Here is a 26,485-nt window from a genome sequence, read left to right on the forward strand (position 1 = left end):
CAAAACCAACATGAATTTAAACGCAAATGGAACTATCAATATTTAGACAAACTTTTCTAAATACAAACATTTAAAATATTTTTATTTGTATGTCAAAAAATAGTTGGGAAGCAGTCAGAACTGTGGTTTTCTTTCGCTAACAAAAATAATAAATAAGTGATGAACCATTTGTAAAACTCAATTTTCCTGTTTAGAGCTGACTGGAAATGTTTCATTGTATGCAATTTCTTTAACAACAAACAAATAGAAATTGCAAACATTTTCTGTAGCATTTCAACCAGCTTTAGTGCTGGTGGGAAAGTTTCTATCGTTTTGCTGAAGAGTGGACATTTATTTTTGCAAATATAAATGTGTATATTTTTTAAAAAGTCATTTTCTGACCAGCTCTATTCCTGTTAATGAAAGTAGGAATGTTACATACTTTAGGTCCTGATGCTGCAATGTGATCAGTGTGGATGCATCCCTTTGATCACTCACAGACCTTGTTAAGTTAATGGAGTTCTGGGTGGGCACAAGGGGTCCCATCCATGCAATCCCATTGTGGGTTCAGGCCAGATTTTTAAAAATTATAGTAGAATGCTTCTAAACTTGGGGTCACAATTCCAAAAGCACCCAAGTGACTGAGGAACCAAGTCCCATTGAAAGCCAATGGGACTTAGGCTTCTGCATTATTTAAGTGCTTTTGAAAGTTTTGCCCACTCTGTCAATCAGTTTTCGCTCCAGGGCTCTTTCATAACGTGCTTCTCTGCTCCACCCTTTCCACACAACACCCCCTCATGTGTGATGGGGGCCTCTGCCCAAAGCTGGTGCATCCCTTGCTGCTCCTTTGTCTCATCAGCATCCTAAAAATATAAATATTATTAAACTAACCAATAAAAGTTTTACAGTTCATGGTCATCACTTGTCAGTGCAGCAACCCAACCAGGCACCAACGTGGAGCCAGTCCAATTCCAGAAGAATTAGCTTAGCTGTAGGATTGCAATATACATGCAACCCTGTGTGAGGCCTTGTGGGGAAGGACTTAACGTGAATTAACAATAAATTGGAATAAGAAGGAGGACACCCCACTGGTGTAGTAACTGCTGAACTAGAGACTTAATAGTTAGTCCTTGTTTGATATTAACAATGTGGTCTTTAAAGCCACCTCTGTATAATTTATGGGAGAGAGAAAATTCCCAATGAACAATGCATTGTGGCTGAACTAGGATTCCAGTCAATGGGGCCTCTTTGATAGCTCTCTGCATTACCACAGGAAGGAATGACTTTTGTGGGGGAGCAAACCTCACTTGTCAGCAGCAGCAAACAGCGTCCATTTCTTCTAGAGCTGCACAGGTTAATGGCGCTGAAGAACTTATTGGGGCTGAGGTTTCCTTTCCTCTTCTGCATTTTGCATCAGGTCATTTTTATCAGAGCAAACCCATTTCAGTCAGGCCTTGCTACATTTTGTATCTAATCTACACTTTGTTTTAGAATGAAGTATAGTATAAATGGTACCTCATGCTATTATGAAATAGGCAGTCTGAATGACTGAAATTCTCAGATGTGTGTGTATAGAAGTCCTGCCATGGGTATCCAATGCTTAAAAGGCTGAATAACCACCAAGGCATATGAAAGATTCACAGGAGAACAGTGAATAAATGAGTATACTACTGTAAACCCCAAAGGATAGATTACATGATTTGTGTTATGGTGTTTTTTTATTATAAATGTACTTAGTGGTTAATGTTAGACTCTTCATAAAAAGGGAAATAGATAAACATATGATATATTTGCCTAGATGTGTGTAGTTCTAGTTCTTACTGAGAACTCTGTTTCAGGGACAGGCACATGTCGCATGAGGGCAGAGCATACAGCACAAAGCAAGTATCCAAACCCTTAATGGTAATCAGAGGAGGGTTATATCTTTTCTTAATCATTTTTCCTTTCCTTACATACCAAAAACATCTTAACACGTTACCTGTGATTTTCTGTTGAGTGTTTGCATGACTTCATCTGGAAGGTGGCTTTTCTCATCAGCATACGTTTTTTGGTCAGAATCTGGCCAGATTACAGTACAGTTACTATATGGTATAGTATATAGTATAGTATATACCTTTAGCAAATCAAAGCACATGGCCAGTGTTCAGCCAAGAGTTCTAAAATTCCATCCCCTCCTCCTCAACCATATTACTCTGCATAGGTGCAACATTTCACCCACATGCTGTTGCAGAATCAGGGAATAAGTGAGCTGAACGTTTTGGGGGGAATGCCATTGTGGTACTTCTCTGCTGGCCTCATCAGTTTCTCACCTTTGGAAGCAAAGGCAAGTTTCTGAATTCAAAGTGACACAAGACTTAAAGTCTTCCCATAGATAGTCCGAAATAGCAGTGCCAACAGAAGTGTGAATTTCCCCATCCATTCCCCCATTTATGGTATTAACTATCAAGTCAGATAATTATTTTGCAGCCTAATGACAATTTAAGGTTCTATCTCCCCTGTAAAAACTTCCATTTTTGAGGAACCTCATTACAATACTGTAGTGTCACAAGCACATTTGGGTCTTGAAAGTGTAAAAGACACAAACCAATGTTTTTACTGTGTTCCCAAATTATGCTATAGCCTTGAGTTTTACAGGCCGATTCAGGAACTGGGTTAAAATACATGTAACCTTGGTTGTTTCATGCTCCTAGTACCTTGCAGCATAATAAATCTTAAGTGTCTTGTTATAACCAAAAATATGCTAAATGCCTTTGGCTTCACTGATAAACATGTCATACGATCCCTAAAATTAATGGGCTCAGAACAGTTCAGTTCTTTTGAATTAAAAGGAAGCTTTCTCACCTGTCAAGGTTAAATATGGACAATGTTTGCTAATCCAGTCTGGGATTTCCCCCTTTTGGATGCAATCCAATGCAATCTTCTCTGTTTCAGCATATTCTAATTCAGACTTTGCATTCACAAGATTTCTGGAAAGCTTCACTGAAAACTGTTCCCTTTAAATTATTCAGAAAGTCAAGAGGTCATTAGGAATGGTTTACTTCTTTGTTGTGTTTCTAGTAGTCAGCACAGAGTGTACTGGAGGAAGGATTTTGGAAAAGAAGTGGCAGAAAAGTATTGGGAGGCTGTAGATTCCTTCCAGTTTATATTTCTATGAATATATAGCATGAACTAGCTAAATAGGCTTATTTCAGCAATGTTTGCTCTTTGTATATTTTAGGTTCTATAAAATACCAGATGAAAACTATTCAAGCCAGCTACCAAGCTGTGAGTCTATTTGCTGTATTTTTATTGCTGGTTCTTTGCTAAGCTCTCAGACCCACTTTTACATGAAACATCCAGGGAGATAGTCTCTACTTTTATTTTTCCATATTAAACTTGGAAGCTTATTTTGATCTGAGAAATAAACACCCCCTAAGCAAGGGCTGGACATGAAAAATCCATAGACAAGAATGTCTGGTCTTGACCTTATGGACCATAAAAAAGGCCCCTAAATACAGATTTAGAACACAATAAAGCACCCAATGAAACTATTGACATATCCACATTGGGTCTCCAAAACATATTTATAAAATATACGGTAATCATCTAATTCTTCCATGGTATCACATGGAATGTTATCAGTGTGAATTATGGTATGTATAGAGTATACATAATATACTATAATACCTAAGCATTCAGAGCAAGGGAAAGGACAGTTATCCTTAACATTGAATTACTTTGCTTTTGACAGTTTATAAAATATGACACAATACGTTCTATTTAAACTTCCTTTTTGTGTGTGTTAGTATGAAAACAACCCAGTATTCTCTATATTGTGTTTATGTCCTGCTTTACTAAATATCCCACATACCTTTTGTAATCCATAGGTTTATTTCCATAAATAACTTTATAGGACAGGATGTCAGCCTGCGCATTATTAAATTCTTCTTTCCGATCAGCCCTTTCAGCATCATTCTTCTCAATAAGCTGATTAATGCATTGTTGTGCCTCAGGTACATCACAATATATAGTGTGGACCTAGTATGGATTAAAAATTGGATTTTTTTCATATTTCCCTTAAATCTGGAGCACTTATTTGCCATTTGTGTGGTTCAGATGCATTTTTTTCTGCTCCTCCAATGTTATTTTTTCCATGCAGTTGATCTCTCATTTGACAAAATTGGCAATGAAAAGAATACCAATGAAAGGCTTTAACTGAATTCCTGATGCAATCAGTTTCCTTGGGAGTTACCATTTACCTCTGTATGGTGAATTTCCGTGGGGTTCAGGTGCTTTACTCCCTTGAAAATCCCAGCTGTAATCATTATATAGAACATAAATTTACAAACACACACATAAAATGAATATATAAAACCTACATGCAGTATAATATTTTTCTTGTTTTAATCTATAAAAATCTTGAATAAATTCATATATTTTCTAGTCTTAGAAAACCCCATCTTAGAAAACTCAACAAATATTTTCCACGGATCTAATTAAGATTTACCTTGCTCACAAGAGTTTTTAGTAATGTTGTAACTGTGAGTTGAGGTTTCATTGTTTCATTGTGTCCACTCTCACTTTGTAGAAGTTCAGCTACCTCTCTCTCTCGTTTGTATAAGGACTGCTTTGCCATTTCCAGCATGGCCTGTGCTTTCCACAGAAGTTCTTTTTGCAGCAAATGTTCATGTTCCTCCGTCTCGTCAATTACCTGAAATGTAACAAAGCATAAATCACATTCATATTCTGGGTGGAACTAGGATCTGGCCCAATAGTTGCAGAATCGCCATGATTTTAAAGGAAGAGATGGAGCAAAAATGGAAAAGAGCAGAAGAGGTCGTTAGAAATAGGAAACATTGGTTTTTATCATTGAGAACTTGGATTTGCAATTTAGGGGAGCAAACTTCAGGAGATTTTTGTACTTAGCCTTATGCTATCTAAAATTACAGAGTGGGCAAAATCAATAACACTGGGGGAGATGGCTTGTACTTTAGAAATCACAACAGGAAATCCAGGGAGTAAATGTTTATAAAGCCATAATAATGGAAAATACAGAGTGATTTCATTTAGTTTCATAAACAAATAGCTTAGAAAAGCAGCCATTATGGCATTTATAAGAATGTCTGCCTCTTTTATGCTTTATGTTATTTCACAATATAACTGAAGCATCAAACTTTTAGTGATTAATAAAAAAGATACAAAACCCAAAGCATACACAATTTAAAAAGAGCATAATGTAACTGAAAAATATGTTGAAGTACATGATTAGCAAGTTATAAATAAAGTAGGACTATAAAGTAAATTTGACAGTACTATCCTAAAAAGATTTCTGCATTAAAAATCCCCATATGCCTACATTAAGGAAATAGCGCATCTGGTATAAGAAACAGTTAAAACAAACCTTCTGCAATTGAGTCAAGCATGAAATGTTATAAATAAGTCTCAGTGTAGAGCTCAAATAATATTCAATTATGTACATTTCTCATTAATTGTAAACTAATAAATATGCATGGACAAAAACTCCATCAATAACATGAATGAACAAGATCTTTAAGTTGCCCTAATCTTTTAGAACACCTCTATATCTGTTATACAGCATTTTATAAAGTTGTAATTCACCCTAGGACACTGCTAAATGAAGCTGAATTAATCTATTCTCTGCTAACTGTGCAATAGACCATCTACATTCAAATGGAATTATCCTCAGAGATCACATGAATCAAGTATAAGGCACTGCAAAAAAAGTGAATTTTTAAAAACTTTAATTAAAGGTAAAATTGTTTCTCACCTTCAGAAAGACTTTAAATTGGGAATGAACATAATTTAAAAATAGTTAAATGTGGATAACTGAAAGGCTGAGGAATTTATAATAGTAAAAATCCTTTATTCCTAGGTCATTGATTCAAACCAACCCATGCTGGTTGTACATGAAAGCAGCTACCATTTATCCAGTGGCTATTCAGAGGCCTATATAAACTGGAACTGTGGTAACAGTGCAATTCCTAGTATATATTCACTGTACAATCTGTAATTTGCATTCCGTGGTCAGTCTTAGCAGATAGCAAGGATTGAATGGCCCATAAAGATTGAACTACCTTTTCTTTCCTAGAAGGGGTCTTCAGGCTAGTGTTGGGGTGGATGGGAAGCTTGCCCTGCTAATGCTTGTGCTGTAACTCTTCTGTGGATTTAGGGGACTATAGTCTCCAAGGGCAAAAAGCCAGCCAGCACTGAATTCATTTTTTGAACTTCCTAGGAGGAGTAAGTTGCATTGCAGGAAGCACCCTCTCTGTGATATTGTACAGCAGAATATACAGTAAATGCAGTTATAGGTCTGACTGAATAGCCCGATGTGATTTATAATAGAACATGCAAATATGAAAAAAAATCTTGTAAATATTCTGTCATCATTATGGTACTTTCCACAAAAGATTTGGAACTCAAAGCTGGTTCCGTACACTGTGATTCTTGTACTTTGACAGTAGCACAATATTTATTTACCTCCTCCACAAATCTATTTTCTACAGTTTTATCAAAGAAATAAAGCTGACTATGGCTTTTTGACATCTACTATTTCATTAAATAACAATAAAATCTATATTAACTGAACATTAGGTTGCAAGGTTCAATCACTCAAAAGTTAGGAAATCAGAGAATTGTTTGCCTATGCAACCTTTATTTACCCTCATATGTATATGCATTATGACAGTCTTTAATTACATGATCACATACTATTCTTTCCACATGACCCTGCCTCCTCATCCTCATTTTCCTCTCCTCTCTCCACCTCCCAGTCATTCCACTGGCTCCCATTTCCAGTTCCCCTCCTTGTACAGTCTCAGCCTCCCACCTATCCCTATCCTCCCCGACACCCAGTCTCCCCGCCACCAAGTTCTATGTCCTACTCCTTTGCCTGACCTTCCTCTCCCCAGCTCTGACTCTCTTCTCTACATTAGAGTCAGGTTGAATCCTCCTCCATCCTGCCCAGATGCCAGCAGCAGAAGTATAGAGACAGGGCCGGCTCCAGAGCCCAGCGGGGCAAGCACCCGCCTGGGGCAGCCCTTTCCCGGGGGGGCGGCAGGCTGGGCCGGCAGACCTGCCGCAGTCATGCCTGTGGGAGGTCCACCGGAGCCCCGGGAGCAGCGGACCTGCCGCAGGCATGACTGCGGAGGGGGCGCTCGTCTCGCGGCTCCAGTGGACCTGCCGCAGGCATGACTGCGGACGGTTCGCTGGTCCCGTGGCTCGGCTCGACCTCCCGCAGGCATGCCTGCGGCAGCTCAACCGGAGCCGCCAGACCAGCAAACCGCCCGCAGCTGCGGGAGTTCCAGCCGAGCCGCGCGACCAGCGGACCCTCCACAGTCATGCCCGCGGGAGGTCCGCTGCTCCCGCGGCTCGGGGGCACCTCCCGGGCATGACTGCTTGGGGCGGCCAAATTTGTAGAGCCGCCCCTGTATAGAGATCACAGGACAGAGTGTTTCCATGCTCTCATTTCTGGTGCCTGGCACCACAGTGACCCAGAGCAGCAACTGAAGGGTCTGTTCAGCCCCTGCAACCCTGGAATGGTGCATGCACTGTCCAATATTTAGGAGCTATGAAGTGATGGAGCATGCTCAGTGCAGACAGAATCTTCTGATAATGTAGCTGCCAAATCCTAACAAATCTCTATTGTGCATATGCAAAATGAAATTTTTCCAAGGCTTATCACCTGGCCAAATTTGGGTGAATTTTCATGGGGAAGGCAAATGGCACATCCCTGACACCATTACCAAATTTCAATCCCTGCTCCAAAGCATAGGGCACTAAACCTTCTCAATGAAACAGTTATAAGAATATTTTTAACACAAGGAAAAATGTGTTTTTCCTCAATCTCATTTTCAGAGATGGCAGAACCATTTTAGCTGAAAATTTCCAAAAAAAATTCAACCTAAGATCAGCAATTAGAGTTGAACATTTCAGCCCAAACAGTTAAAGTTTGGCAAAATTATAAACAACTGAAAAAGGAATCTTACAGTGGGAAGTGTTAGGCAACCTTAATATAGTCAATGCTACTAGCATCACATGAATAAAATTGTCCCATTATTATAGCTACTACTGTATTGGACACTAAAACCCCATATAAACATACTGCAACAATATTAGTGTAGTGCAGCGTTTGTACAGTACTTATTAGAACTGTGTGACTAGTTGGCAATGAATAATTAATCACATCAGTTTGGCCTCTTTTCTGCTCACTGAATATTCTTCAGCGGATTGTGAGTTGAACATATGCATTATTCAAAAGTATTCATTGATTTTTTTTCTTTTAAACTCAATGATGTATAGGTCATAATGGGAAGAAGCACTTGACTGTCATGTCCTTAAAGCGAGCAGTTCAGAGAGGGCATGTTTCAGTTTTCTACCTTGAAATGATGGGGTGCTGCTGGCCTACTCACACCCGAATGCCCTACTCAAAGACATGGGTCTGAGAAGCATCTTTACTCCAGGCTTAGTCTGGAGCACACTTGTTGAAAACAGCTTGTTCTTCTCCTTGCAAGGAGAAGATCAGTTAGAACATAACAGGTTTCAACTAGCAAGCACCAGTGAGGAGCTAAGGCAGAAAAGAAGGTGACAGCCACATTTTCAGAGAAGTGGAATTTCTATAGCAACAATAACATTTCCAAAAATAAATTTTGCACCTCTTTCAATAGTCATGGAACCACAACGTTCATGGAATCTAGATTACAGCTTTATTTCAACTAGTGCCCACCAATCTGTCATTCTCAAACTACACACATATTTGCATGACAACACAAGTGTAGTAAGATGAGGCCCTGAGACATGAACCCTTGGTATCAGAGGCCCGGTATGAAGCCTGAGGCCGAACTGAAGTAATGGCCAAAACATTGCTAACATAAAGCAAAGTTAGGCTGTGAGCCAGAGGCAGGCCCTGCTCACGGAAGTTGGCAAGAGGAAGGCTGCCAAAAGCACGAATGAAAAAAGCACAGGAAAGCACTAATAAAATGAATGTATGCCAGGATGGCACCAGAACAGCCTGGTACAAACACATCCCACACAGATAACAAGGACAGGCAGACCCAGCCTAAAGACAGTATAAAAGGACAATATGATGGATAGACAACATGAAAGAACAATACAATGGATAGACAATATGATGAAGAGATAATATGAAAGGACAATACGATAGATAGATAGTATGATGGATAAACTTATTTGTTTGAACCAATCTGCACCAGAAGAAAGGCAACACCCTAATGCATAGAGGGGCTGTATCTCAGTACGTTCAATGATGCGTAACCTGTTTGTACCTGTGTATAAGAATGCATCCCTGAGTGGACGTCTTTGTCTGGCCTAGGGGGCAGTGGAAAGTCCTGCCACTGACTGAGCCAGTCCATTGCCAGGGAGCACATATGTACTAGCAGAACTGTAGATATCTAATCCGGGGAGCTAGAGACTGTGTTTCTCTTTGACAATAAACCTGGTCAGGTGCCTTTGTATTTTATCAGAGTCTGTGATCATTGAGGCTTCCCTCGGGGGTCTGCTGTGTCAGCTATCTGCGCAGAGTCGGGGCAGCACACAGAGGGAACACATGCACGCAGCCAACTGATATCAGCTGGACACCTTGTTTATTTCAACATTTACCAGACTGACTGCCTTTGAAACAGCTTGAACAATTGTAAAGATGATGCTATCAGAAAACCAATTACATTTTCATTCTTCCATTTTGTGTTCAATTGTTCTGCCATAGCCTCTAGTACCCCTGAAATATCTACCTTTTCTGCTGTAACTAAGGCTTTTTGCTGAGGAAAATCCATGCATAAATTCACAATCTCTTGCACTTTTTCCATATTCAGTCTGATTCTCTGAAGTTTCTGCAGTGCTGAATTGGGGAGGAAAACAAGAAAGAAAAAATCCTAAGCATTTGCAATTCATTTCCTAATTAATAACTAATTTTAAAAGCTGTCCTTTAGTGCCAGGGTGGGGATCAGAATAAACCTTGATTTATAGGAGAAATGTGATTTTTATTCAAAAATAATTTGTTTGTAAATTTATGAAATGCTCTCTAGAAAAACACATTGTAATATGTATTTTTTAAACTTATTTTGAGACAAATATTATGGCTGGATTTGTAAAGGGTCAGCATAGTTGTATGACCCTTTCAGATGTGTAGCTTTCCATGATATAATAAGGATAATCATGCTTATCCTTGCATCAGGGAGGCATGCAAGGAATTCTCTACAACTTCAACTGCATTTATAGCCTGATCCAAAGCCCACTGCAGCCAATGGTAAGTCTCCTTGTTAACTCTGGATTAGGACATAATAAAGCTAATTAGAAGTGAGGCTACACTAACCACTGAGAGTAAAGATTAGATTAAGTATATCTATCCCATCTAAACAATCATGTGTCTGAATTATGAAACTTACTCAAAGAGTGCTGAGCATACAGATGATCTAGTTTTTGAAAGAAACTTTCTAGAATCCAAGTCTGCAAAACATGATAGAACACCAGTTAGGAACACCAGTTATTCCCAATGAAATAATAAATAATAATCAGAGTAATAAATCACAACTTAGTTTTGTTCAGATAAACAATATTACTATAAAGACTATAAAGCAATATTACATCATTATAAATAACAACAGTTAAAAACAGAATGCCAGAGCTACAATCAAGATCTTTTCTGTAGCATCTGTCTTCATCAACAGTCACGTTATACAGTATCCTTTTTATACAATAGTTGGGATACATGTACTGTATATTACAAATTATGGGCTTCTTTTGTTATTACTATTTGTAGTATTATAGCAGCACCCAGATTCTCCAAACAGGAATGGGGTCCCATTGTGTTAAACACTGTACAATCATATAGTAGGAGAAAGCCCCTGCCCCAAAATATCTTCAAACCCTTACTCACACAAGTAATCATGGAATCACTTCTTTTCTTGAAATATGATGTTACCTTTCTAGTCTTTTTATTTATGGTTGATTCTCACTGTGCATTGCTTACGGGCTGGTAGGTCTAGTGCTGACGTATTTTTATTCATCATGTATTAAATGTACATTAATTGGAGCTCTCTGCTTCACCCCTCTGAAGTTGCCCCAATTGATATGTACAGAAAAGGCACTTTTTCAGCACATTAAAAATACTAATACTCATAAAAACCAAAGAAAATCGAGCAACTTCTCTTAACCAGGAAGGAAAACAAAACCAAATTCTCCTCAATGCACAAACCCCAGCATTCAACACATCCTCCCTCCCCAAATACCTGGGGAGCAAGGTGTGGGAAGGGGAGGAATAGGCTTTGCAGTGTGCCTGGAAGATTAGCAGATATGGGCTATCGCCGACCAGGATTGTGAGGGAATGAATTTCAGAGTTTGGGGCTCCTTAAAGGGAATGTTCTCTCCAGTAGCTTGCTGACTTTTAATTGAGAAGGCTCCAGTTTGCATATCTCCCTGACAGTATTACATGGCATTTAGGTCCCAAGCAGGGCCGGCTCCAGAGCCCAGCGGGGCAAGCACCCGCCTGGGGCGGCCCTTTCCCGGGGGGGCGGCAGGCTGGGACGGCGGACCTGCCGCAGTCATGCCTGCGGGAGGTCCACCGGAGCCCCGGGAGCAGCGGACCTGCCACAGGCATGACTGCGGAGGGGGCGCTCGTCCCGCGGCTCCAGTGGACCTGCCGCAGGCATGACTGCGGACGGTTTGCTGGTCCCGCGGCTCGGCTCAACCTCCCACAGGCATGCCTGCGGCAGCTCAACCAGAGCTGCCGGACCAGCGAACCGCCCGCAGCTGCGGGAGGTCCAGCCGAGCTGCGCGACCAGCGGACCCTCCGCAGTCATGCCCGCGGGAGGTCCGCTGCTCCCGCGGCTCGGGGGCGCCTCCCGGGCATGACTGCTTGGGGCGGCCAAATTTGTAGATCCGCCCCTGGTCCCAAGCCATTTAGGGCTTCATACACCAAACGCCACACATTAAACTATCCACAAGAAGAGTTTTTGTAGTTACTTGATATAAAAAAAAAGACCAAAAATCTAATACCAAATTCTTATGAGGGAGACTGGTTGAGATGCCTGGTCTACTTATCTGAAAATTTGAATTCTTCTGAATAAATACTCATTATAGCATGGCTAGACAGCTACCTGTTCCACTATGTAGCCTCAACAGACTGTCATGTTTATTATGTCATGTACCAGACTGTACCAGATTATGTCCTGCAAGAGTAGGAAGTACTGCCCTTAAGCACTTACTGATCAGTTCATCCCTCCACCTGGCATGGCTCTTTAAGAGATTAAAGGTCCAGTTACAGAAACACAGACCTGGGAGATATGGGACAGAGGAAGCAGCCCAATGAGTAAGTTGAGCTTGGGAGAAAACCCTGCTACTGTTTCTTTAGGGGTCCCAGGCCAGGAGCCTTGCAGGAGGCAAAGCTCTGCATCTCTCCCGGGAAGGGTTGGGAGAAGGGGACCAGCATAAATGCTGCCTCCTCCCTCATGGCAGGGCAGATGGCTGCAGATGCTGAAGGAAGTAATAAGATGCCGGGGTGGAGGCTGAGTTAACAGGGAGGAGACACCAGCAGGAGAAGGCTGCCAAACTCTCTGAGCCTGAGGACTAAGTGGGGCCAGCTGAGGGATAATAATTGCTTGAATTACTCAACTCCACAAAGAAGTGGGGCTCCTGCGATGAAGAAAGGCATAAAGACCGAACCCTGTGGGGGCTGAGAACACAGCTTAGAGGTAGAGGGAAGACCTCAGAGGAACCCTGAAAGCCAAAAGCACCTTTTGTTTATTTGTTACAGTTCCTTTTGTATGAGGTTTAGTAATAAACATACCCTAAAGGGGAGTGTATCATTGAGTCAAGTATGCCTGAAGTGAAATGATTGGCTTCCTGGGAAGGTAAACTGAGGTAGGGAGCACATACAGTGTCACTTACTCACTCAGCCAGAGGTGCTACAGGGCAGGGAGGCCCATACTAAAACACAGGCATATTGGCCCAAATTTTCCCTTCTTAGGAAACTGCTTAGGGCTGCTCCTGTGCTATGGTGCCACTGCAAAGACCTAAACATGGTGAGTAAATTCCTGACTCCATTAAAGTCAATGGAGTTTTGCCATTGACTTCAGTGTGACCAGGATTTCACCCCATGTATCCAGCCACAAGCTACATCACTACCTCCCCATGGCTAACATATAGGGTACAGAGCAATGCTGGAGTTGACAATACTCTCGAGCTGCCAGTATGGCCCCAAAGGGCCATTGTCAGCTGGTGTAAATTTATAGCAGACTTCAGGTTGCTCTAATTAATAGCAAGGAATTAATCAGGTGCATATCCAGCCCAGGTTCAGGGAAGCATAAACACGGCTTAAAACAACATTTTCATCAGCTCCTTGGTCACAACTGCCTATCTGGGCTATTGTCTCCAAAGGTGTTGCAGTGGAGTATGACATTACAGCACAGCAGCTGCTGATTTCCTTGACAGTGTAAAAGCATTATCAATTCACTTCTGGGCATGACATGATAACAAATTATCTGTGTTTGCTCAAAGGAATTCTGGACACTAGACAATGGGAGATATCCTGCCTCCATTGTAGTAAGTGACAAGGCTCCAATTGACTTGAATGAAGCCAGGATTCCACTCAATATTTTGTGCCACAATTCTGTTAAATAAAATTGTGGGTATTAAAATACCCCTACTTTCTCTGTGTGGTCTGATGACTCCTGTGTTTGTGGAGTCCTGAATATTTTCTGAAAACATCCAGAGAGCCATAATTACTAGTCATATTAAATGACAAAAATATTCATGCAACTTCCCTAAAAATACATATGAAAAGATTTCTATGCAGAACAAAACCAAAAGGTGGCACTAGATCATTAACTGATCATTGATTCCTAAAACTACTTCTTGAAACATCTTGTGACATCTTACTATGGATGTTCAGTATTTTATAGACAGATACAGTAGAATTCAGTTTCAATCATTTTTTGTTGTTAGCCAAATATCCACTAACTGTATCCACAAAACTGTGAAATTCAAAATAAACTCATTGGCACAAGACAACACTGAGTCTTGGCAGCATTCCAGAAAGGACTGAGGCAGTTACCTGGATAATGAGAATATCCAGAGTTATAATAGTGTGGATTTAAAAATCAAACAAGACCATGGGTGAAATCCTGGCCCTATTATTGAAATCAATGGGAATTTCCCCACTGACTTCAGTGAGGGGTAGGCTTTCATCCCAGTAGGTTCAGAAAGGATACATGTCCTCATGTTTCAGAGCTGGAGACACCAGAAGGAGCGGACTACAGGAATTGTGAGGAGTGCGGTGCACCCAAGTCATATACGGTGCCTATGCAAAGAGATAAGTGATCTGAAGAACAGGGGACATCTATGAGCCAGGAGACCCAATACCCAAAGAAATCCTGCAGAGATAGAGCTAATCATAAAACGGAGAGGCAAAGAGTCATCTGGAGGCCAGCCCCACAGGAAGAGAGGAGACTCTGCACAGAGATAGTTTGTTAGATTTAGAGGCAGGTGATAGGGACACAGAAGGGTCATTTCCGGTGTGGTCACGTGTTAAGGAGGCCAAACTACCTCTGACTGATGGGATATGGGGTGGGGCCCTGGGCATCAATTATTTGTTTTTAATGTTTATATTAAAATGTCTGTAAATTAGGGGAAATGTATCATGATCAGTGGAACTGCAATTAGAGAGCCAATGTTTCCTGAAGGAACAGAGAATGCGAAGAGTTAGGCTGGAACCAGCTGAGCCACATGGAAAGAGCATTTCACAGGGTATAATAAAGTTCCACTTGTTCAACTTAACCTTTATTCAGCTTCACTCTTTGCTAATGAGACATGTTCCAGTCTGGAAATTCTTGTGTTTTCAGTGTAAAATGTGAACAGAAGCAAAATCTCCCCCATGCCAAAGAGAACGAGTCCTGTCATGTATTTTAGTGACAGTTCATGCTGAGAAAGCCATAATTGTCTCTGAAAGGGACTCTAAGTACTTGTCTGCAGTAAGAATTTTGGGAAAAAAATTCCCACCATTGGTAACAGTGCAGCTCCACCCATTGTAGAAATGGTGGAAGCACTAATTGTTAGAACTGTTGATACACGTTAGATGACTAGGTTTCAAAAATGCTCATGGCCACCACCAATGGAGTTGCATCTGTGTCGGTAATAGTTGGTAGTTTTTTTTGGAGAAAAAAAAAGCATAGTTTATTAGACCTGGTTGGAACATTTCTACAAAATGAAATTTCATCTAAATGTTTTGTGGAGACATATCAGGTCAGGAAGTTTTGCAAGTGAGATTCTCTGTAGTGGTGCTTAAGTCACGGCTTTGGGATATGGAAGACCACGGTTCAAACCTTTGCTCTCCCTGAATCAGTGTAATCTAGGATGAAAAAGGATAGTAGGGATTTGAACCTAGATCTCTCACATTCCAGGCTATATGCACCCATAAAACATTCCTGAATAAGAAAGTTCCAATAAAAGGCAGTCCAACAAGATTCTGTTTTTACTGAAATGTTTGCTTTCATTCTGCGTTGAAACAAAAATTTTGAAACCTTGAAAGCTGTGGAAAAACTGAATGGTTTTTCTCCAGTCAGCTCTAGAAATTGTAATGCTCTTTATCTGCAGCCCAAGTGTAACTGAAAGTACACCTTTTTTGTGTGTGCTTCTGCAATTAAACAAAACCAAAGAAAGCTAAGCCTCATTATTCTCTCACTTACACCTGTTTTTCACTGATTCAGACAACCTTGATGTTCACTGATCAATATTAGTGTTATTCAAAGACAGAAGTGGAAATGCAGTTAACTTTTTTTTATTTTAAACTATCATAATTTAGGGAATGCCATTATGACAGTGGGCATGTTTCTTTCATTGCTTTGTATGTCAGCCAATGCTTCCATACCGTGGAACACTGTAGTAATAATAATTTGGTATATAGATGTCTGAATATCCCTTTAAACATGTAGTTGCTCACTCTGCATATAAAATTGCAATAATTACTCAAGAACTTCCCCCCGCAGACCTCAAAGTCTTGGAACAAGCCATTACTCTGCATACTTTAGTAAGGGCCTGTCACGGAGTTCCCGGGCGATGCTCTGGAACTTCTCCCTACAAAGCCTGTCAGGACTCTGGTGAAGTCTCCTCTCTGTGGGCAGACTGTCTTTGGGGCAAGAAGCTCACATGGCTTCCACCTTCCTCAGCATCCTCTGCCCCTCTATGTGCTTCCCACAGCGAGTCCACCCTGGCTGGGTCCTGGGGAAGCCAGAGGGTCCTGCACCCCCACTTCGCAGTCAGATGTGACTCTTAGCCAGCCAGTAAAACAGAGGTTTATTAGATGACAGGAACACAGTCTAAAACAGAGCTTGTAGGTACAGAGAACAGGACCCCTCGGCTGGGTCCATCCTGGGGGCAGCGAGCCAGACACCCACGTCTGCACTCACTCCTCGTCCCCAGCTAGTTCCAAACTGACTCACCCTCCAGCCCCTCCTCCTTTGTTCCTTTCCTGGGCCAGGAGGTCACCTGATCTCTTTGTTCTCCAACACCTTTAGCTATCTCCTTGCTGGGGGGAAGCGCCTCGGCCATTAGTTGCCAGGAGACAGAGTGTCGGCCATTTATGTGCACTAGCCTTTTGCTCTGCAATACTCTCACCCCCTAGAGACTTAAGAAATGCATAGGGGAAACTGAGGCACCCACACACTATTCAGAGGAAACATTAAGAACAGTCCCACTTTGTCACAGGGCCAAATTGTGATATCCTCACCCATGGCAGTTAATACTTTACTTCACAAGTCCTATTGAAGTCAATGAGACTTCTTGTCAATAAGGAACTACTCAGTGTGAGTAAATGCATCATGATGTGGCTGTGAATGTTTTCATATGCTTCCATGATAAGTTGGGTTTTGGGCCTTTTTTTAAATCTACAGTCACAGTTATTATTTTGGGATTATAAAGGGTATTTGAGAAATACTGTCCCTTTAACATCTTTATATGAAATATTAATACTGGTACATTTCAAAATCTACTTTAAAACACAGAAAACTATAAAACAAAACACATTTTAGAAAATTAATGTAGTAAGAGGAGGCCCTAAGATATAAACCTTGGTATCAGAGGCCCGGTATGAGGCCTGAGGCCTGAACTAAAGTAATGGTCAAGACTTTGCTAACATAAAGTAAAGTGAAGCTGTGAGCCAGAGGCAGGCCCTGCTCACAGAAACTGGCAAGGAAAGAGCTGATACGTACCTAAAAGGTACTGAACATTCACATACTTATACATTCCACACAGATAATAAAGAACAGGTTGGCCCATCCCAATGACAGGGGCAAAAGGGTAATATGATGGATAGAGTTGTTTTGATCGAACCAACATGTGCAAGGTAGAAGGCGGTACCTTAATACGTAGAAAGGTTGTAACTTGCTACGTAGAGAGGTTGCACCTCAATACGTCAGGTGTGATGTGTAACTTGTTTGTATCTGTGTATAAGAATGCATCCCTGGGGTGGTGTCTTTGTCCGGCCGAAGGGGGAGTGGAAAGTCCCGCCACTGAGCCGGGTCCATTGCCAAGAGGCACTTTCTCATAGTATGCCCTGAATTAGGCTAAGAAACCTACAGGGAACTGCCATTGTGTCCGAGGTCGCAATAAACGTAGTCGACGTGACTTTGCATCTTACTGGACTCTGTGGTTATTGGGGGTTCTCGTCGGGTCTGCTGTGTCAGCTATCTGCGCAGAGCTGGGGCAGCACACAGAGGGAACTCACGCATGCAGCCGAGTGATATCAACATTGGAGAGAGCAGAGCACCACACCGGTACAGCTCTGACAACAATTAAGGGTCAGCTTCTGCTTTTGGCTACCTAGATGTAAATTTGGTGTAACTGAGAGCAGAATCTGTCAGTGTGTGTAATACATAGTAACATTCTGTCTTTTTCCTACAGAGCACAAGTAAATTCAGAACTAAGGCTGAAACTCCCACAGTTACAGCTGTCCTCAAAAGGCAAATGCTATTTGTGAATCAAAATGTACCTCAGCATTTATAAAGGAGAGACGAATTTTGGCTGTCCATTCATTACAATGATTGTTATGAAACTGGCACCTCAGAGTGAGCAAAATAATGTATGTGCACCAACTGAAAGAAATTTCACTACAGCATTAAATCGTGTCCAAGAGGTAAATTCATTATGAGATAACCAGGGGCGGCTCTAGGTATTTTGCCGCCCCAAGCACGGAAGGCAGGCTGCCTTCGGCGGCTTGCCTGCAGGAAGTTCCCGGTCCCGCGGACTTGGTGGCACACCTGTGGGAGGTCTGCCGAAGTCGTGGGACCAGCGGACCCTCCGCAGGCATGCTGCCGAAGGTAACCTGCCTGCCGCCCTCGCGGCGACCGGCAGAGCGCCCCCCGTGGCTTGCCGCCCCAGGCACATGCTTTGGTGTGCTGGTGCCTGGAGCCGCCCCTGGAGATAACTGAATCCATAAAGAAATAAAGATACATAGCTGTCATATTTAATTACTTTTCCTAATCACAGCATGGCTGTGCCCTGGAAAAAACAGAATAGGTAATGCCTTTTTAAGTTCACGTATTGAGCCAAACTTAGCAATGACTAACATTCAGTGCAAATTCCAGTGAGGTGGGATTGCACTGGGGGCATGCCAACGCTGAAATTGGTCTATTATTACTAAGGTTGTGAGTCTGTCATGGAGGTCACGAAAGTCACGGATTCCATGACCGCCGTGACTTTTGCAGCGGCCAATGCTGGCTCAGGGGCTTCCTGAGCTGGGCAGCTTCTGGGCCAGCAGCAGCAGTTTGGGTGTGTGGGAGGGGGCTAAGGACTGGGGAAGAGGGTTGGTACATCTGGGGCAGTGCTTACCTCGGGGTCGGGGGCTCCCTGGCTCCCACTAGCATGGTCCAGGGTGGAGGGTCCAGGGGATTCTGTGCACTGCCTGTGCCCACAGGCCCCACCTCCGCAGCTCCCATTGGCTGCGGTTCCTGGACAATGGGAGCTGCGCAGCCGGCGCTTGTGGTGGGAGCAGCATGCGGAGCCCCCTGGCTCCTCCGCCACCTAGGAGCTACAAGGACACGTGGAGTCGGATAGGGAGCTCTTGCCAGTCCCGCCAATGCCCCCCGCCAGTACCAGCAGGGGTCCTGGGATGTGGGCCGCCCTCCCTCCAGCACCATCTAACGAGGATCCCGCACCAGCCCCCACCCTGGGCACCCATGGCCCCCCACCCAAGTTTTAGTTAGGGGTATATAGTAAAAGTCATGGACAGGTCATGGGCTGTGAATTTTTGTTTGCCCCCCATGACCTGTCCATGACTTTTACTAAAAATATCCGTGAGTAAAATGTAGCCTTAATTATTATGTAACTTAGAGAGAAGCGTAAGTAGTGAAGTAATTTGAAATAAATGGATTTACACGGGTGTAAGTGCAAGAAGAATCAGGCCCATATACAATATGCATTTTCAGTAGGGTGCTCAGAGAATGATATGTGAAAATTCAGGTCACCCCATTAAAGACAATTTACATAAATCCCAGTGCTCTATTTTGAAAATAAACCTGTTGGTGGACCTTACTCTGTTCACAGTTGCATTGGTGTAAATAAGGGCTGACTCCATTGAAGTCAATGCATTTATCTCAGTATATAATTGGCGTGAAGGAAAAGAACCAGGCCCAGGGCTGTATCGCGACCTTTTGATACACTGTAATGCATTGTATTACGTTCCGAGGCTGACGTCCTTATAAACAAGATCTCCCAATAACAGAATGTAATGGAGTTGTTTCAGTCTTACAAAATACTGTGCGACTGAAGTACTTTTACCTCATGCAAACAGAGAACAATCTGATGATGACTCAGTGCAGAATAAAGTTTTAGAAAATCAAAATGGGCTGGATAATCACCTATGTCCAAGTGATGCTTGGCACAATTGAGGAGAGGTAGGAATAAAAGCATCTTTCTGCCACTTTTGTGGCTGCCCAATCCTGGCAGGTGCTAGATTTCTAGGCTCTTGGTGTAACTTGGAGCAGCCTCAGGGCTTCTTTAAATTATGTCCAGCTGTCCACAGACCCAAGGGGTTGTTCCATCAATGAGAGATTGTCCAAGCTCAGGGATGCTACAACACCTTTTCCCTGGGAACCCCCTCACCCCAAGTTGTAGGAATCCTTAGCTGGGCAGGTTTGGCAGGTTTCTGGATGCTTTGCCGCACTAGAGCAGTCCTGATCAAGTGCAATGGGCATGAAGGATCTGGTCCAATTTGTTTAATAAAAGTTATTTATGTTAATTTTTAAGGGCAATTATTGGATAAAAATCAGCATGTTTTGTGGTTTCTTATCTCTCCTGAGCAAGGGAACAGGAACAGGCAATAGTATGGCTTTATAACCAGGTACAAGAAAAAGGAAATAATGTAAGTAAAGGTATGGAATTTGCAAAAGTACCTAAGTGACTTAGGTGCACAGACTGTTTCAAAAGCCAACGAGACTCACGTTCCTGCAAATCACTTAGGCTCTTTTGAACATCCCACCCAAAAACTTGAAATAAGAAAAAAAAACTTGTTTCAGTTACCTTTTCTTCTGCCCATTTCTCATTTTGTTGCTTTATCTGGTAAAGAAGATCTTTATTATCTTGGCTCAGTTGCCTGTTTTTCTCCCTCAGACTCTGGATGCATTGGAATAGGGCAATAAGGTAGAAAGTCAAACCTTTTGTAACAGATCTTCATTTTGTAAAACAGATATTCATTTATTCCTATCCATATATTTCAATGAAATGTAAAGTGTATTGCAGACTCCTAACCTCTGTGGAACAGACACACAGGGGGACACAGGCACCTTGCAAATTTGCTATAAACACAAATAAAATGGACAGATTACTCTAAAGATACACCCTGCTTACCTAAAGCAAATATCATGCATGAACTTATTTCTTAATGGGAGAGAAGAGACAGCTCAATAACCCTGGCTATCTATCTACTGCCAACAGGAATTATACAATTTATATTAGCTGAATATCTTGGTAAGTTAGGTCTTGCTTAATAATATTAATGACTAACAGTACCTATTACCAGGTGTGTAGTTCATAAGATGTGCAATTGTGGCTAGCATGGGAGAACCATGCTCAGGGAATCCATCCCTTAAATTGGAGTGAAGATAAGCTCAGGTATGAACAAAGCCTTGGAAAATGTACAACATAAAGAACAATCCTGCTCTGGCAGGGGGATGGCCACAATGTTATGCTAGGTCTTCTCCATCACTACATTTCATGACTGGATTATTTCCATTTGATTTCCCTTCCCCTGAGAAGAACTGATGACCTAGTCTGGGAATCAGCTCCCTCCTGGTTCTGCTCCACCATGTAGGAAGCCGCTTTTTAAGCAGCTTTGTGGCTCCTAAGTTGGGGCAGATCTTATGAAGTGATAGCAAAGGCTAATCAAGACTGCATATTTAGGACAAAATAAAAAATAAAATTGAAGGGTGAAATCCTCAGTTGACATAAATCAGAATAGATACATTGACATCAAATCTATGATTCTTTACACCACCTGAGGATTAGGCTCCGAATAGCATGATTTTCTGCAATGAAAATGTACAAAAATAGGTGAAAGTATTTTGAATGAATGTCTATGAAGTTCCATGTGCTTCACTTTACAGTTGTGTCACAAACTGCCCAGTGAGCATGTCTGCAATTTTCATCCCTGTGATGAAGTTTGAAGTTCTCAGTTACCTTAGCTGTATTTTGCCATTGCTTATTTTTCTTGTCTACCAACTCTTGGTAGGCTTCTAACTGGGCTTTCAGGATCTTCATTTTTCCACTGTGATGATTCTTTAGAACAATTATGGCCTGTTCCTATACAAAGAAGGTTGATGAGAAAATAAAAAAGCTGGCCTCAAAAAGCAACTGAAAAAGAAAATCCTGAACTTTCCAAAAGTTACATTAAAAACAACACCTTGGCACCCTATTCTCATCTCTCTGTCACCCAGCAGTTTTCCCTGTGCATCATACTGACTTCTGTCAATCTTTGGATACCATCATTGGGATAAAACCTTTGAACAAGTGCTTCAGGTTTGGTGCCTTTTGTTCCTTTCTCCTTCTCAGCAGCTATCAGAAGTATATTTGTCTTTGAGAACAGATCAGAGCGAATTATGCTAAGAAGCGCACTGAGATCAAAGTACCTTAAACAAATATAGTTTTACTAGAAAATCTACAAGAGAGACTAAAATAAGTACAATCAGGAAAAAACATAGCTAGGTTTCAGTCTACATCCAGACTCACCTAAGTTGGAAAAACAAAACAACCCCCCACTCCCGCCACCCCCACACTTTTACTAGCAATAAAGGTATCAGATAATAAAGTAGCTATACAACTTTAGGGCCTCTGGGCATGATTCTGATCTCACTGGTGTAAATTAAAAGCAATCCTCTTAAAATCAGGGCAGTTATTACTGCTGTGAAACTAATGAAATTATCAGGTGCCCTGTGTTTGTATTAATCTCTTTTGGTCTATCTGTCTGTCAAAGCATGGCCACTTTCCTTTCATTGGCTGTGTCTCGGACTTGCCATCTGCCAGAGGGATACTCCCAGCTTTCTGTTTTCCTGCCCCGCTCCCACCTTCTTCACCATCTCTGTTTATACTCCTAAGAATCTATGAAGTCTCTTGAAAGTGGTAGGTGTGAGTGTTTCAATTAGATGTGAAATCATACGTGGTATTTGCATAGCTATCTGGTGTATTAAGTTAAGTAAATTCCATTCTTTACCCAGGAACAATAGTCATTTTCTGAACTCTCTCAACACTAGATCTGTAATCTTTGTTTCTTTAATTCCATTTCCCCTGGATGTTTCCAAAGCCTTTTTGAACCTGCATACGTGTCAATTTTTTTCTTTGTATACACTTTGGATAGAATAAAGTTAATTTGCATGTTAACAGTCCCATCTGTCTAGGAATTGGTTGGCTGTCTTTCCCTGGACCAGCTAGAGACTGCAAGAAAGATAGTGACCATAGTGAAGAGATATGGCTAAGGCAAAAGGTCCCAGCATGTGCTTACAGGACGGCTTACACTGGTATGGATACATGTGCATCCACATGGTCATTGTGCTAATAGAACTGTATCGGCAAGGGGTTTATGCTGCTTTGAAAAGGGAATAACAGTGCTGGCAAAAGTAGAGGCTTTTATTGGTAAGGGACAAAATTAAGTGTGGACACATGCTTAACTAAGCTGAAAAAAAGTATTGAGCTGGTAGAACTTTTTACTGTAGATCAGACCAAAGTGTCAGACAGAAGGCATCTCCTTTACAGTCCCAGTTATAATAGAAAAATGATTATGTTTCCTGATTTTACAGTAATACTATTTTGTATCAGACACGATGTCTTCAGGGATCACATCCCCTCCATCACAGTAACCATAGCAAATTCAGCTATCAAAAGAACACATCCATGCACTCCAAACAGAAGCAGGACGGGATCAGTGCACAAGGTAGAGATTGAGATGTCTATACCCCATAAAGGTGAATGCCAGGAAGTTCTTGGAGCCAAAATGCTTTTCAGTGCTCCCCGTGTGGCAGTGCAACTCGACACTACCCCTTGCATAGGGCACAATCTAGCTCAATATATATATTCTCTGACATAATTTCAGGACTTTTAGTAATAAAGTCAGTCACTAGAGGGAGGCCGCATCTGCTAAGAATGCCTGAAGCAAGTTTATAAACAAGGAAGTTGAGAAAGTTCCTGTGTATATACTGCTGCACTTAACAGTCAAATAAGAAAAAGGAAAGGAAATAAATATAGCAAATCAAGACGTGTACTCACATGATAAAAACTAAGAGCAGACTTCACTGCACCAGAGAATAAGAGTTTTTTTGTTTGTTTGTTTTTGTTTAAGGAGTTACAGGTGATATTTCTGGAGACTTAGATTGTGGAGGTGAATGAATGTAAATAAGGCAGAATTTGGCCCTTCATAGCATATTGTTGGTAAAAAAACACTAATAATCTCACCGAACACTGATGTTAATCTTACAAGAGAATTACCTGGCTATCTTTTCTTATACAGTCCAATTCTTTGATTACCTTCATGTGTCTGATTTTCATTTGTTGCATATCTTTTACAATCTGTGGAACATGGAAAAGGAGACAATCAACTCAGTGCACTCTTAACTAAGCTCAACTGCATATGAACCATCAAATAAAGAGTGTGCTACTTATAAAATGCTAATTATAGCTTTAGTACATGGGTCTAAGAGTCTGATTTTGCAAACACTTACATATGAGTAACTTGACTCAGAGAAACAGTCCATTAAATTGCAGAACTAAGCCTTAAGATGAGAACAATTATTGTTTAATATTTGAGTGCAAATGATTACATTTATTGGTTTAAAAATGGCATTTTTCTGTTCCAGCACTGGACCGCTATGATCTTTCTTTCCATTGTAACAGTACAAGTCAACTCCTTTTGGGGTTCAGACAACATGACTCAATTGGTTGAGTGGCAAGTGGCTTTATTTTAACAATATTCTCTCTGTTTCTTCAATCTTTTCCCTTTTGAATTTGGCCTAAATAGAGCAATTTCGAACAGGATCCTGAAGTAAATAGGAAGCCAGCAAAGCAGTCTGAGGCTGGAGGTGAAGTAGTTGCACTTCTTTGTACATGTGAGATGGTGACAGTGGCACTTTGCACATACTGAAGTCTGGAAAGCCAGGATTCTAACTAATGGTGGAGTTGATTGCAGAGTAAAGTTGGTGCCAAGGTTAAGAGCAAAAGAGGCAAATGGAAGGTTTGAGTGGAGAAACTGATGGAAGAGATTACAAGATGGAAGAGAAGCACTTTTGACTTTCATATATCTAGCGGAAGGAAGATGAGACAAAACCACAAGTATATCTGGTTGTGGTAAGCAAGAATGATGGATAGTGAGAGGTCATTAATGACATTAAAAGATATTTACAATACAGTATCAGCAGTGCAAATGTGTTTGTTAGGGTAGAGATAAGATGATGAAAAAGGAAAACAGAAATGAATGATCAAAGAGCAGATGGACATTTTGAGTAATGCAACTAAAGTCTGACCTCATTGCAGAGGTAGAGCCATCACCAGAAGAGGGAAAGAGCAATTTGCTAGGCAAGACTGGAACAGTGTAAGAAAGTGACTAAGAGGGATACCTGCATAGTCATAGTGGTGTTCCGAGAGAAAGACATTGTCTATGTTTAGAGCTGTACGGAGGTCCAAGGGAGTGAGGACAGAGGTAGCCAACAGCATGGAAGTGGGAAAAAAAGGAGGACAGAAGTGGCTATCATCAGTATAAGGCTGCTTTTGTTCAATGGAGGAAAATTATTTCTGTGTTAGAGGCTACATGGATACCCAGATTCAAAATGGACAAGGGCATTGTTATGTGAAAGTGATTAGAAAGTTAAGGACCAGTTAGAGTTGGCAGGAAAGTCATCCCTTAGATACAGAGATAATTGGCACTATAGCAAATCCTGTTACACCAAGTGAGTACTGTGGTGGTAGTTACTGGGAGTAAAAGGAAAAAGAATGGATAGTGCAGATGCCTATGCTCAGCTGTCCACATTGCTGGACCATGGCCACTGCAGGCTAGGATGGCACTAGCCAGCTATTGCTGTGTAGTGCAGACTGCAGTCTTACTTTCATCGTGAATTTGGAAAAAAAATGAAATGCCTCAAAATAGATATGAACACAAGGCTCTCCTTAGGCATTTGTCAGATTTGGATAAAAAACAGATGCAAACATGAAGGACTGGTGAAGTTATCTTTTTTGCTACAAAATAGTGAGTGGTTTCAGTGCAGAATAGCCCTGAACCCTCAGTAACTCAGGCTCACCCACCATACAGACACTTATGTGCTATGTCAACAACAACAGTTACAAAAGGAAAATTCCACTGACACTCTCCCATCCCAGCCCTGCTGTGTTCTCCTATTTGCTTTTTTGAGTGCCAGTTTTTAGGCACAATGCCAAATTACACAATACATTTTGTGTATTTTTATCTCATGGTGAAATGTAGCAAATAGAAAAACTGTTTAATTATACTAATAACAAGCAGAAGCAACAGAAATGTGCAGATCCCAAAGATCTGGAGCTCTCCTGCAGATTTCCTTGGTTGCAAGTTTCCATTTAAATTTAATGGAATGCAGATTCTCATATGAGTGAGCAGCTGATCCAAACTCTCTAACTAAACCTGTTGTTAGACTTGCAAACATTTGGACAACTTTGTAAAATATATTATCATTTTTACTTGCCTCAACCCTTCCTAGTTTCACCTGGGACTGGAACCAGTGTCACCTGATAACTAGGTGAAAAGCTATTTTCCTAAGGGGAGGTAACAGCAATCTTGAGAGAGAGGTCACTCTTGTGAAATTACCAGTCCAGCAACAATGAGAAATGGTCAAACCTCAAAAGCAGAGCTGTAACTAGCTATTTTTGCGCCCGAGGCAAGAATATAAAATTGCACCCTCCCCCTCCATATAATTTCATAGTAGTTACTTTGAAAAAAAAAGAAGAGAAAGGTGTCATATCTGAAGCACCTAGGGCTGGCCTCTGCCTGTGTGTG

At 41.4% G+C, this 26,485-nt stretch overlaps 1 protein-coding gene across 1 annotated transcript in view; it reads right to left on the reverse strand.

Moving 5' to 3' along the window:
- LOC123373224 overlaps positions 1-26,485 on the reverse strand; it is a 101,862-nt gene continuing 75,377 nt past the window's right edge. The window contains exons 6-15 of the mRNA XM_045022092.1: positions 23,956-24,036; positions 21,658-21,780; positions 20,503-20,595; positions 10,380-10,440; positions 9,726-9,832; positions 4,466-4,669; positions 3,830-3,996; positions 2,821-2,972; positions 1,958-2,037; positions 1-842 (exon numbers count right to left, since the gene is read on the reverse strand). Coding sequence (XP_044878027.1) covers positions 708-842; positions 1,958-2,037; positions 2,821-2,972; positions 3,830-3,996; positions 4,466-4,669; positions 9,726-9,832; positions 10,380-10,440; positions 20,503-20,595; positions 21,658-21,780; positions 23,956-24,036 — 1,203 coding nt within the window. The 3' untranslated portion in view covers positions 1-707. The remainder of the gene's footprint in view (positions 843-1,957; positions 2,038-2,820; positions 2,973-3,829; positions 3,997-4,465; positions 4,670-9,725; positions 9,833-10,379; positions 10,441-20,502; positions 20,596-21,657; positions 21,781-23,955; positions 24,037-26,485) is intronic.

Source organism: Mauremys mutica, chromosome 6 (genome assembly GCF_020497125.1).
Source record: "Mauremys mutica isolate MM-2020 ecotype Southern chromosome 6, ASM2049712v1, whole genome shotgun sequence".
Taxonomy (NCBI): domain Eukaryota; kingdom Metazoa; phylum Chordata; order Testudines; family Geoemydidae; genus Mauremys; species Mauremys mutica.